At 39.2% G+C, this 12,823-nt stretch overlaps 1 protein-coding gene across 1 annotated transcript in view; it reads left to right on the top strand.

The window, feature by feature from the left end:
- Positions 1-10,352, top strand: part of STK32A (serine/threonine kinase 32A) — a gene marked incomplete at its 3' end in the record, with an annotated part of 113,985 nt that extends 103,633 nt beyond the window's left edge. The window contains exons 8-12 of the mRNA XM_081303817.1: positions 4,793-4,909; positions 7,496-7,621; positions 9,014-9,142; positions 9,771-9,835; positions 10,259-10,352. Of these exons, the coding sequence (XP_081159943.1) occupies positions 4,793-4,909; positions 7,496-7,621; positions 9,014-9,142; positions 9,771-9,835; positions 10,259-10,352 (531 nt within the window). The remainder of the gene's footprint in view (positions 1-4,792; positions 4,910-7,495; positions 7,622-9,013; positions 9,143-9,770; positions 9,836-10,258) is intronic.
- Between the last annotated feature and the right edge of the window lie 2,471 nt (positions 10,353-12,823).

Genomic DNA, 12,823 nt, shown 5'->3' with positions numbered 1-12,823 from the left:
TTGCTTTTGTAGCAACCAAAAAAAGGACTTCACAGTTGGATTGGATTCATTCACTCCATGTGGTTCATTTCACACTTCAACATTGATTTGTTCACTGTTCTCACTCCTCTGTTCCTGGAGATCACATAACACTATTGGTTAAGCAGATTCCAATCTTGGTGAGTTGTTCATGTTAATGGAGGTGGACCACTTCTATAAGCCAGACATGTGGGTCCTCCATGAGTGGCCTCACATATGGCCTGTTTTTATCCTTCCTCTGTTTTATTAAAAATAGCTAATGAATATGTAGATATAAAGTTATTATACAAACAAACAGGGAAGAGATGCATATCATTTAGATTGTAGAAAATCTCCGTTCTTTCCCATCTCACCCTCAAATTTTTCTCCCCTGACGACTTCCCCTGGCTCCTTATCTAGCACCCTCTCTGGTTCAGGACAGCTGTGTTCTGCCCTCATCTGCTGTAACACACAGCAAAACAAAATCTGAGCAATGAATTAAAAAATGGAAGCAACTTTCTAATATTCTTTAAATAGAACTGGGATTGTATTTAATTATCACATATTCATAAGAGGTCTTCTTGCCTGGCTGCAAAGAATTTTGCTAAGAAAATAGTTACCCCCTCTCATTTTATTTCTAAGTTAGTTCCCTGTGATCTAACAACACTGACAAATTTACTTTTCTAAAACACAGATATGACCTTTCCTTCAAGACAAAAATGTTTTGCTCCCCAGTTCTTTACGAATGCACACACCCACACACATACACACAAACACACCTTAATATGCCGTAAATTGGCATTCTTGGTCTTTATAACTAGGTTGACTTTTCAGATTTTGCTTCCATTCAAATAATCTTGACCCCTCAGGAACTCACAGAAGCCTCTGTATTTCCTCCTGTTCTTGGAGCATGCCTCAGGCTTTTTCATCTCTTCTTTCTTTGCCTATAAAGATATTTCTAAGACAAGCCCTCATCTTCTTAAAAAGTCACTCTTTATACATTTGGGAAATGCTAAATTGAATTTGAATAAAGTTAAAGATTTACATACAATGTGTACTATTATTTCTATGAAAGGATGTGCTATTCAGCTACCTCAATTTTATGTGGGAATGGCCTTCTCCGGATCTCCTTGTCTTACAATCCTGCCCATACTTTATTGCCTATGACAAGTGGCACTTCCTCCAGAGGACCTTTCTGTGAGTTCTCCAACTAAACTGACCTGACTCTCTGTCAAATGTTTAGGTATTTTCTGTTATGACCTTTCTGAATTTAAGCTTCTTGGAAAAATACAGAAAACCACAAAAATGAAAGTAAGAAACCAGTATCATCCTTAAAGGCAAAGAAAATTTACAGTTAAGAAATCAATCCCCCTGTGACCTTCAGACCCACCTTCAAGAATTAACAGTTTGTTATATTTACTCTCAAATCTTTTCTGTTGTCATAAGGATAATCTGTCTTCATATATGGAAATAAATATAATTTGTTGTTGTTACTTCACTGAATTTTTAATGAGTATGTATAAATTATACAGAATAATAGGTTTCATTTTGGCATATTTGTACATTCATAGAACATATTTTGATCATTTCCATCTCTCAGTAACAGAATCATGCTTCACCTTTCTGTTGAGATTTATTATTTTTTTCATATATAACATAAAATGTATAACTTTCTAGATCAGAACACCTAAACCTATTTTACTTTTTGGGATTAAATTCATTTTGTAAATATATAGCTCTTAAAAATTTTTCCAGGTATATCTAGTTTTATGTCCTTGTGTCTTCTATAGATTGTTAATTTCCTAAAGGTGAGGAATATATCTTATATAGTTCAGTATTATCCCAGCATTTAATTTTTGATAGATACATAATAAATGTGTATTGAATGAATGGAGTAACAAATCACTTCAGATCAATTTTGACACATTCTAGGAAACAACCACTGAGGAGGTTATATGTAATTATGTTTAAAATATAGCTAATCTGAAGAAAGGGAAATACTAGCATTTAATTACAAATATCATCATTGCTAAACCTCAGAGGAAGTTTGATAAACAATGACTTCCTCCATATTTACAAATTCTTATTTACAGAAAAAAATACATGCTTCAAAGAGAACATATACTTAAAAATGATTCCTGCAGTTTCTGAACTGATGGCAGTCTTGGTAAAGGGGTCCCTTAACTATTAACCTGCTGGCCTGTCTCTAAGTCTCTTGGTTATCCCATTGCCAATGAAAGCCATGGATCCCTGGCTTGTATAGCTTCGTATTACCCATAAGGATTAATTTACAACAGGCATCTCCGCAGTTCTTGCATCAAAATCGTACATTCTTCCCTGCAGCTCTTTATGTCTTGAACTCCCAAAATATGACTATAATCAAAACATATCATTTACTTCTAACATTTTACTTTTCTATCTTGTTCATTCTTTGTACTTTCACCTTTAATGTATATGCTACCTTAAAATTGTTAGATCCTGTAATATGTCACAACTTTTATGTTTCTTATACATTGTATCCCATTTATTGAAATGTGTGTGTTTCTCTTTGTGTGTATGATCCATATAAGTATTTATATATTTCTATATGTAGATTTTAGGCTGCTCCAACATAGAAATCACAAATCTCTTGCTCTGTGTTGTATCTCCAATGCCCAACAGAGGAACTGGAAGATAGTAGGCTTTCAAAAAATATTTGTTAGATGAATAAATATGTATTTTTGGTAATTGATTAATTAAAATAAATTTTTAAAATTTAGAACTAGAAAAGTAAGTTAATGAATAAGATAGAGACAGTTTGATTATTTTTTTTTAAATTTTGATCTGACAGGCCATGGAGATTATTTTAAAATGTGAAATTCAGTCATGTGGCCTTGTAAAGTAAATAAAGAAAATCGTACACTTTTAACCTAGTTGCTTATGGCATTCATAGGTTAATTCATAGGTTAATTCATTCAAGGCTTTCAATTGTTTTGTTTTGTAGATGGCCAAGAGATACCAGGTTTAGAAACAACAATGAATTGAAATAAAGATGAAATTTAGGAAAAAGAAAAAAAAATCCATGTACAAATTCATATAACCCTGGACTCTTGCATATGCTAAGCCTGGCTCAACTCCTGTGTTGTGGTGGATTGTGGATGAGTCCTGTGGAAGACCGTACATTGCCCTGAGGCTAGTAATAGCCAATAAATATTGGAAATGAAGCTTCTAGCACTTCTTTTCTGATATTGAGTTGAGATATTATTTCCCTATATTATTACTGAGACAAGTGGCTTAGCTATGGTCCTTTAATTAGTCTTGAGGGAAGGAAAAACTGTTGCAGTTGTTTTGAGACCTTACTTAAAAAGAATGAAAAGTTCTACCTACTCTTTCTCCTAGAGGTCACCTTCTGGCACTGCCTGGTTCCCAGAGTAATTAACGTTGTTGACTTTTTATGAGTAGAATTAAGTCTTTCTTCACATCGTGGTTACAGAAGACTCATTTTGTCAATCACTATTCACATTTACACCTGCCCTTTTCTACACTTGTATCAGTAACGATAAAAACAGCTCTCCTGTGTTGTATCTAGTAGGTGTTTGCCACTCTATGGAGAACTTTACAGTATTATCTTCTCTGATTCCCCCAGAAATCTCATGAGGTGGTTCATTTTGCAGCTGAGGTATCTTCATGTTACAGATGAAGAAATTGAAATCCAGAAATTGAGTGGCAGAGTTTAGTACCCGAATCCTTTCTCCTCCATCCTTGAATCCTTTATTTCATTATATTACTTCTTAATACTGATTTACCACATGGAAAAACATAAAACCTTTCCTTTCCCTCACTTTAGTTCATCAGTCTACAGTCATTTATTAAACATCTGGAAATGGCCAGGCAGGTGGTAAGTGTGTGTATACATACTAATTGTCCCACCGTTAATTTAATGTAGAAATTTTGTTTGTTCAACAAACGTGCATTGAACACCTGCTAGGTGCTAGGTCGCATGGACAAGAATGTGAGTGTATTATACTTCCTGGTTTCAGTTCACACAGAAGAGCTGAAATTCCAGTGTTGGTGAGTCCTTTATGAAATAGAGAAGTCAATATGGATAAATGCTGCCCTCTAGTGAGAAGCTGTGCAAACCATAACAGATCCATAGTTCCATTTCTTTTCCCAGAGTTGAAACTATGGATGAACCTGGTTCTCCGGGAAATTGGAAGGGAAAAAAAAAAAAAAAAAAAAATATATATATATATATATATATATATATATATATATATATATATATATATATATATATATTGTTTTGCTTCATAATATAATTGGGGCTGAGGCTGATGGTTTCTGGGGAGCTTTCTGTCCTGAACTTCCCTCATTATATTTAAAACAAGTGAAAAGAAGGGCCTAGCAAAATTTTGGATTTCTTTATAATCAACTCTTATATAACTTTTTGAATTTTTTTTTAACTTTAGGCACATGCTCAGTAGTTTGTGTAAATATTTATATAAATTACCTTATAAGCCAGTTTCATCTCAGTGGCTGATTCACCTCATGAAATATTTTGTTTGGATTAGTGGAATTACCAACTTTTAAAATTTTGTGATATTTCATAAGAAACTAGAAGTTTCTGGCTTCTCTTTTTTAAAAAGCGGGAGGTCTGGCAATGCTTGACCACATATGCCATACATAATCAACTGGATGGGGTGGTAATTGATACAGATATTTTATTGGTTGAAAACTTAGCTTGGAAATATTTACATGATTTTTTTTTCTTTTGCCTGATAAAAAATGAAGACTCTTACTTCTTCTCTCCCTTTAGAGACCATATCATATTCGCTCCAGCACATCCAGCAAGGAAATTGTGCACATGTTTGAGACGGCTATTGTAACTTACCCTTCTGCCTGGTCACAGGAAATGGTGTCACTTCTTAAAAAGGTAAGAAGGTCGGGGAGGGAAAAGTGATCAAATTATGTTATAGGCCACACTGAAAACCAGCGTTCCGCATAATTATTATGCACCCACAGAAAATGGTAAGAGGGAAGACTGCACGTCAAAAGGAAATGAGCTTCTGGGTGACACGTCCCACACCTGCAGTCCCAGTGACTCAGGAGACTGAGGCAGCAGGAAAGCACGTTTGAGGCCATCCTGGCAACTTAGTGAGACTCTGTCTCAAAATAACAGTTAAAACTAAAAAAAAAAAAAAAAAGGAGCGGGTGCTGGGGATGTACCTCCACAGAATGTCCTAGGGTTCAATCCTAGGACCACTAAAAGAAAAGACAAACAAACAAACAAAAAAAGCATGCTTTCCAGTTTCAGGTTTAAAAAGCTAGAATTTAACATTGGGGCAGTCATTCACAATAATATATATTTCTAGAATGGATGTGCAGCTAACAGCTTTTAAATACATGACTTCATTAAGTCAGTCCACAAGTACCCCTGGAGGTCTCAAAACTATTCTGTCCAGATGGAAATCTTGATCTCTGTATTTCTTGGCCCTCTTCCAGTGTTCCCTCTCTCAGTGACTGGCCCCTCCATACTCCATTTATGCAACCCAGCAACCAGGACTCATGCATCATCTCCCTGTCCAATCCATCACCACCAAGTTCTGAAATTTGACATTTTAATATCGTTTGAATCTTTTACTTTTCAACTCCACTCCTATTTTCCCAGTTTTGTCTTACATGCTTTTGCCATTCTGTTCTGTCCTCCACTCTGCCCTGTAGTAGTCTGTTCAAAGGACAGTGCAGTGTCTTCCCATTGCTCTTAGAATAAAGACCAAAATAATACACACAGTGTTTGAACTGTTGTCCTTATCTTTCCCTATATATAACTGCTTTGGCTTTCTCCTTTTCCTTCACCTCCCCTTCCTTGGCCTCCCATAACATTCTCCCACTGACCACATGGCCTTTGCACATGCTCATCTCTCTTCCTGGAGCACTGACTCCAGTCGCAGTCCCTCCCACTTCATACCTGAGATTGCTAATACTCAACATGATTCATTGACTAGTTTTAGTTCATTATAGGTACATTATAATACCAGATATTAAGAGAAGCGTTTAGAAATATTTATAGAAGTTTGATGTTGCTGTAGTGTCTATGCACATGGCAAATGGATCTGTCTCATTGAATAGTCTACAGCTTGTTTAGTTGATGTTGAACTCTAGTTACAGGCTGTACATGGTGTGGAGCTGCACACTGGATGGGCACAATGAGACCACATATTAGTTTGCATGGGTCAGAAATTAAAACAAGCAAACAAAAAACACTGGCTCTTCTACATAGTTGGAGAAACAGCTTCAGCTCTTAGCTCAAATAGCACTTCCCTGGGGAGCCTGTCATTCATAGCATTTATGCAGTTTGAAATTACACGTAGCATTAGTGTGATCCTTGGGTTGATGATTGTTCTCTCAAAAGCTGCATGGAGGTAGGGACCATGTCTGACTGTGTGCCATGGTATTTTCAGCATCTCCTGGCTGAAAATGTGGTATTTGAATGAATGAGGTACATAGTTTTTATTGGATTTTTAGGGCACCCATGTTCACCAAGAAGACTAAACACAATTATAGTAGGAGCTCAGTAGTGTATGATAAACAATTACACGAAACAGATGCTGAGGTGCCCAAGAGGATAGTTGTGGTTGCTGTTGTTGCTGTTTTTAAAGGAGAGAAAATTTCCCAGGTTGTGCTGGTAAGGGAAAGAGATCAAGGAGCTAAAGATTCCAAATCTGTGTCTCTTGTTTTTGAGATCAAGTTCCCTTTATTAGAATAGGGACATTGCTACTAGTAATGTCAAAAGCAAAGAATGGGGGGGGGCATTTTTCATAGCAAATTATTTCTCAGTTGTAAGACTGCCCCACGTCACCCCCAAATTACAGCCTGACTTTCTACGGTTGTCCTCTCCAGGAGCATTCCCAGGGGAAACTGACATTTCCCCTTTGAGCCACACTGTTGATGGAGTGGTTAGCAGGGAAAATCTTCAACTCCAGTTATTAACCCAGAAAGAACTATAACAGTAACCTAGCTACACCTTATCTGTGCCACGTAATGGATATTGAATTTAATTGTAAAAACAGCTAAATTTTTTTTTTGTGGGGGAAAAATTCGTCTCACTTGTAAAAATGTGTGAACATTTACCACTTAATGAGAACAACTTTTTATATTCATGTCCTTATTTAATCCCAGATACAGCCTTGTGAAATAAGCTGTTATCTCTTTATTACAGATTGGTAAACTGAGGTTGAGAAAACAAACATGCCATAGTTAGTAAGTAGGAAAGTCGGGAATCAAAGCTGTGTTTGAATGAGTTGGAAGAGCTGTTTGTATTTGTTACATGGCAACCTGACTCCTAGTGTTGATTGTGACTCTACACTGTGGGTATTATTAGCATGTGGACTTAGAGAAGGGGGCATGACCTTGTCCCCTTCAGTCCTGTACATGACAACACTGAGAGGGGATTTGAGTGTATTCTTTGTCCCCCTGTTTTGACCTTCCTCATGATATTAATGTTTTATTCCATTGGCAGCTACTTGAACCTAATCCAGACCAACGATTTTCTCACTTGACGGACATTCAGAACTTCCCATATATGAATGACATGAACTGGGATGCGGTTTTGCAGAAGCGGCTCATTCCAGGATTTATTCCCAATGTGAGTCAATCCTAACAAGCCCACATAACTCCCATTCTGTTACATCATCACTCTGCATGCCTGATCAGAAAGTCACACCAGTGTTGTATAACAGAGCTCAAATATTTTTGTATGAGAAAACACATGCGGGGTAAGTTGGTCACCAAAAGTCACCTAGCAAGTGGCCAAGATGGATTCTAACCCAGGTCTGGTCACATCTGGGGATCTAGATCCTAAGCACTCTCTGTGCTGTGCTTTCATTGGAAAGGATTTTTGGTCCCTCAAATAGTCATTTCCATGAATCTGCTAGTTGGAAAAAGAAAAAGTTTTCTCTGACTTCAAAGATGTCCTCATAATTTGTGTCCACAGAGATCTCTTAGTCAGAGGATTGAAAACTGTGGAGGAATTCATTGTTACCACTTGCCCCTCCTTCTTTGCTAGTTTTATCTTGTGGATTTTTATTTTTTAAGGATCAATAGCCAAAGAGAAATATTTCCCACTGAGTGAGTACCTGACCAAGGGACATCTGTGTCCCGTGACAGACTGCTGGTGAAAACTTAGGCCGGGGCCCTAGTGAGGCCTCGACTTCTTCTCTCGGCCTGAGGCCTGAGTCACACATTCAGTAACACACTCAGTTGTGGGGTTATTGGGAACAAGAATGGCCCCATTAGGGACTCAAAGAAACAACTCAGAGATTTTCATTATGGGCACGTGGGGATGTGACCTTGAGAGTGAACTGCTGGGCAGGGGTGTGCCAGCGAGAGGGTCAAGTGGAAGTGCAGAGAAGGAGAAGCACAGTGTGGTGGGATCCTGAGCATGGAAATCTCCACCTTATGGAGCAACATAATAGGGAACTGAAACTCCTACCTGTCACTCTGTAGCATCTATGGGGCAGCTTGTGCCTGGCTGATGCGGACAAGATGCAAGTCTGGGTACCACCTGTTGATTCTGTTCTTCTCTTAGCTGCATGTTGCCCTGAGATAAGCTCTCTGTCACAGTTCTCTGGCTCCTATGAAACTGAATCATTTGAGGCCATTATTAAAGGGTAGGTAGGGTCTCCTATTCAGAAGCCCTGATTTGGAAAACCTGGCCGGAGATCTAGGAAGTCAAAGAAGCCACTCTGGTGACTCTGATCTATTAGAACACACTTTGAGAGACCTGAAAGCTCAAACTGTAGAAAAATTATTTTCATTTGGTTTCCTTTGTTACTCCCTGAGAAGTAATTGGAAGTTTAGAAGAGTAAATACAATAAAAAGTCAAAGGATATGAAAAATGATATAAAACTTGGAGTAGGAATCCGAGCTTATCATTCTTGGACTGCTGTTTAGGACCAGGTGTTTTCCTCCACGTGGGGTCTGGTGTGTTTTTATGACACAGGAACGTGAGGACTCAGCCAACCTATCTCCCTTGTAGAGAGGCAGGCTGAATTGTGACCCTACCTTTGAACTCGAAGAAATGATTTTGGAGTCCAAACCCCTTCACAAGAAAAAGAAGCGTCTGGCAAAGAAGGAGAAGGAGATGAGGAAATGTGATTCCTCACAGGTGAGGAGGACCCCACCAAACCCCAGGTGATGGGCATCCCGTGATGACTGCTATTCCTTTGAGAGCTGCTGTTAGGAGGTCAACTTGGCACCCTGATTTTGCCTGACGCAGAGGGACTTGTGACTGTCGAGAGGGAGATATGACAGTGGCAACCAGCCTTCTGGCACCTCTGTGATCAGAAGTGGCAATCAGTGATCAGAACAGAGATCCCCATATTTGGAGGACATAATCCTAATTTCCCACCATGGCTCCTGCAAGCTGCATGCAGGCAGCTCCAGAAACATGGGCACAGCTCGGTGCCAGGGTGGAGGGTGGACAGCAGGTAGCTTCTACTATGCTAAGAATTGAAACTCATAGTAACCATCTTACCACCCATGCCTTCCCTCAATATACCTGAACAATATACCTTCCATAGACCTTCATCAGACAGATTCTGCTAGGGCAGTTGATTAGATAGAGAGATCCCTACTCTGCCATCTTCCAGCATCTTCCTCATATAGGTTCCATCTTGAAGCTACTGTGGTACTTCTTAAATGCGGTTGAATAGAAACTTGGTAGGTTATTGGCTGTGAGGACCCTCATTCATCCGCTAACTACACTCTATTGTTTTTCAATGTCCACCTTAAAGACATGCCTTCTTCAAGAGCACCTTGAGTCTGTCCGGAAGGAGTTTATAATTTTCAACAGAGAAAAGTAAGTAACTGCTGGGGGAACAACAGTTTAGAAAATGATGCTGTTTTAGCCAGACTCTGTTTGCAGAAACTCAATGTATTATTTTTAACATTTTTTATTTTTTCCAATGACAAAAATGATGCACATCTATTATAGAAATTTTGGAGAATTCAGGAAGCTTTTCATTTGTAAAAGAATTTTTCAATAGTAAATTATCCTCACATCAACTTTTTGTTTGTGGGAAGGGCGGACGAATTGGGATATAAATACAATGACATTTTAAGGTTTTCTCGACTCACACCTCTTTATAAATTGTTGACCTTTGTTATCATTTCAAATGTTTAAACTTATGGATTTCAAACAATAAAACTAACTAACTAACTCTCTCTCTCTCTCTCTCTCTCTCTCTCTCTCTCTCTCTCTCTCTCTCTCTTTTTCTTTAAGAGTTAAAAGAGACTTTAATAAAAGTCAAGCAAATCTAGCCTTGGAACAAACCAAAAACCCGCAAGAAGAGGATGGCCACAAGAACAACCTGTAAAGGCCTCTACATCTTCTTTCTGACTTGGGACTTCTCAAATTCTTGCCACCCCACACCTCATGATGTAGACAATGTGACAATGACTATCCTGTGAAGCGGGCAACATGCCATGGAAAGTCCTGGGCCTGAGCCCCTGGGATCTGACTTCACCACTGATTCACTGTGTGACTTTGAGCCAAGTCATTTATCCACTTTCTGTGCTTCAGTTTATTCATCTAAAACTAAAGGGTTGTACTGGAGGACCTGCACCTTGCCTTTAGTGCTGCAATTGTTATTCTAAATGGCCTTTATCTTAAAAGGAAGATCTGCAGATTTATTTTTCCATTCCTCTGACTACACTGTGACAAATGAACATCGGACACAATGAGCCTCTTCAGAGCTGGAAAACTTCCTAAGACATCAGAATCCCAAAGACCAATTGGATAGAAATAAAGAATCCCATGAGGAAGAAATGCATAGGGTCAGATAGAAGTAACAGGTTTATAGGACCTTCAGCAGGGTGCCGGGTCAGCTCCACCTTGGTTTCTATCAGCTGGTAAGAGCCTACTGTGCACATGGCTCCCTAACTTCCTTTCAGTGAGATGATATTGGCACCTTGTAATCAGTGATGATGAGAGGATTTATGCCATGGGAAATGAGCAAATGCTACAAATCAGGGCATCTTTTTCTTTTTAACAAGCCAGTTGTTGAATAGTAGCACACCATTTGCCTTCTTCCAGTATGCATGTTCCTTGAGGGCTAATTGTCCTCTGAAGATTAGCAGAGCCTGCATCTGGATAGGATCAAGAACATCTTTACATGACAATGTTTACTTTATGGTTCAGTGAAGTCGCACTGTACAGGGTGGTTATATAATAAGTTAGAAGTGCAATTGGAAGATGTAAGACTTGCCTTTGAAAAACACCTTCATTACCCACAATATATGGGAAATATCTTCTCAATGAAGCCTAAGGAGTGAGTTGCCATTCTGTAAAGAAACAAGTCACTCTTTTGCTCTTTATTTTTGGTTTCATTTTGGCTAATACTAGGTGAATTAAAATACTGAACATCTTTTATAGTCTAGAATTACCCTTAGGACAGTGGGATGCTCACCCATGTGAGAGGTCAAGTTCATGGAGACTCACCATGGGAACGGCAGGAACATGTTTTCTACCCTTAGGACGACTGAAAAATTGGCAGGCAGAAGTGCCTAATTATTTAAAATATTATTGGTTTCTCTTTTTCTTTACATTTTATCTATTTATTTGCCAAGTTTAATTCACCTAAGTGTGCATGTAACTCTACTGTGCTATCTTTGCAGAACTATTTTTGGGTAGAGTCAAGAGGTGAACAGGCTTTAGCAGGATTGTTTTCACATCTCTGCTACTCAGATCATCTAAACCTTGGCTGCGAAGGGACAGTAGGGCCTCACCAGTAACCTGGCAACCAGGAAGACCAGACTTGCACCCACTTGGGAAACCAGACAGGTGCAATTAGACTAGAGAAGTAAGAGATATGGCTGCTTGCCTGCCTCAAAGAGATTGCCAGAGGGGGGCTGCATGGGGGTGACTAAGCATGGGTAGGAAGCCAGAGCTGAACTACAGTTGAGTATTCATGGTTTTCTCCTCATTGAGTTAATGGGCCCAGGATTTCTGGCACCGCTATGAAATAGTGCCTCTCTGATTTGAGAACAGCCATATTTTTGGTTAAAGAATCGAAATACAGCTCTTTTCCTCTTCCGTTCCTTTTCCCTCAGTTCCCATTTCTTATTTGTCTGTGCAATTTTGTTTTTCTCCAAACACTAGAAACTCAAAGCACTTGCTTGACCCACTTTCAGAGTGGAGGGTGGGTTGAAAAGAGCAGCCATCAGAAGGCCACCAGATTCTGCTCACAGCTGGCCACCTCTGGTGAATCAGGAGCCAGGTGCACAGTTACCAGCTTCCCTCTTATGCTTGTCTTTATTCAAACCCTGATGTGCCCTTGACTCACCTCTCCTGTCACCTGGGTCCTCCTCTGCATTCCCCCAAAGGAGAGGCTTTTCAGAAATGCTTACCAAAGGACAGTGGGACCAGGAAGCTGTCCATGATGGTGAGAGCTGATCACGTGTGGGGCTGCACATCTGTACAATTTAAGGTAGGGTAGGAACCCATACGATCTCTGTAGCTTGAATCCCTACTTTCTATACCCAGAACACTGCAGTCGACTTTCCGAATCATGAACACACTGAAGAAAGCTCAGTGCTCTCCAAATGACTGATGCGCAGTGTGCTTCATATTAGAAAAGAAAAAGCACCGGGCTGGGCCTGTGGCTCAATGGTGGGTTTGAAACCTAGAACCACAGAAAACAAACAAGAAAAGGCACTGCATCTGGTAGCATGGAGTAAGTCATTCTAACTGCCTCCTACCATGTGAATTTTAAAGACAAGAAAAACTTTTCCAAAAACAAATTGTAAACCTTTCCCAAAGTTCTTATGGTGGTTGCTAGTTATGGAA

The sequence above is a fragment of the Spermophilus citellus genome (assembly GCF_964194105.1).
Source record: "Spermophilus citellus genome assembly, chromosome: 1".
NCBI classification, from domain to species: domain Eukaryota; kingdom Metazoa; phylum Chordata; class Mammalia; order Rodentia; family Sciuridae; genus Spermophilus; species Spermophilus citellus.
The sequence above is the reverse complement of the archived record's forward strand: the minus strand, read 5'-3'. Positions and strand labels throughout refer to the sequence as shown.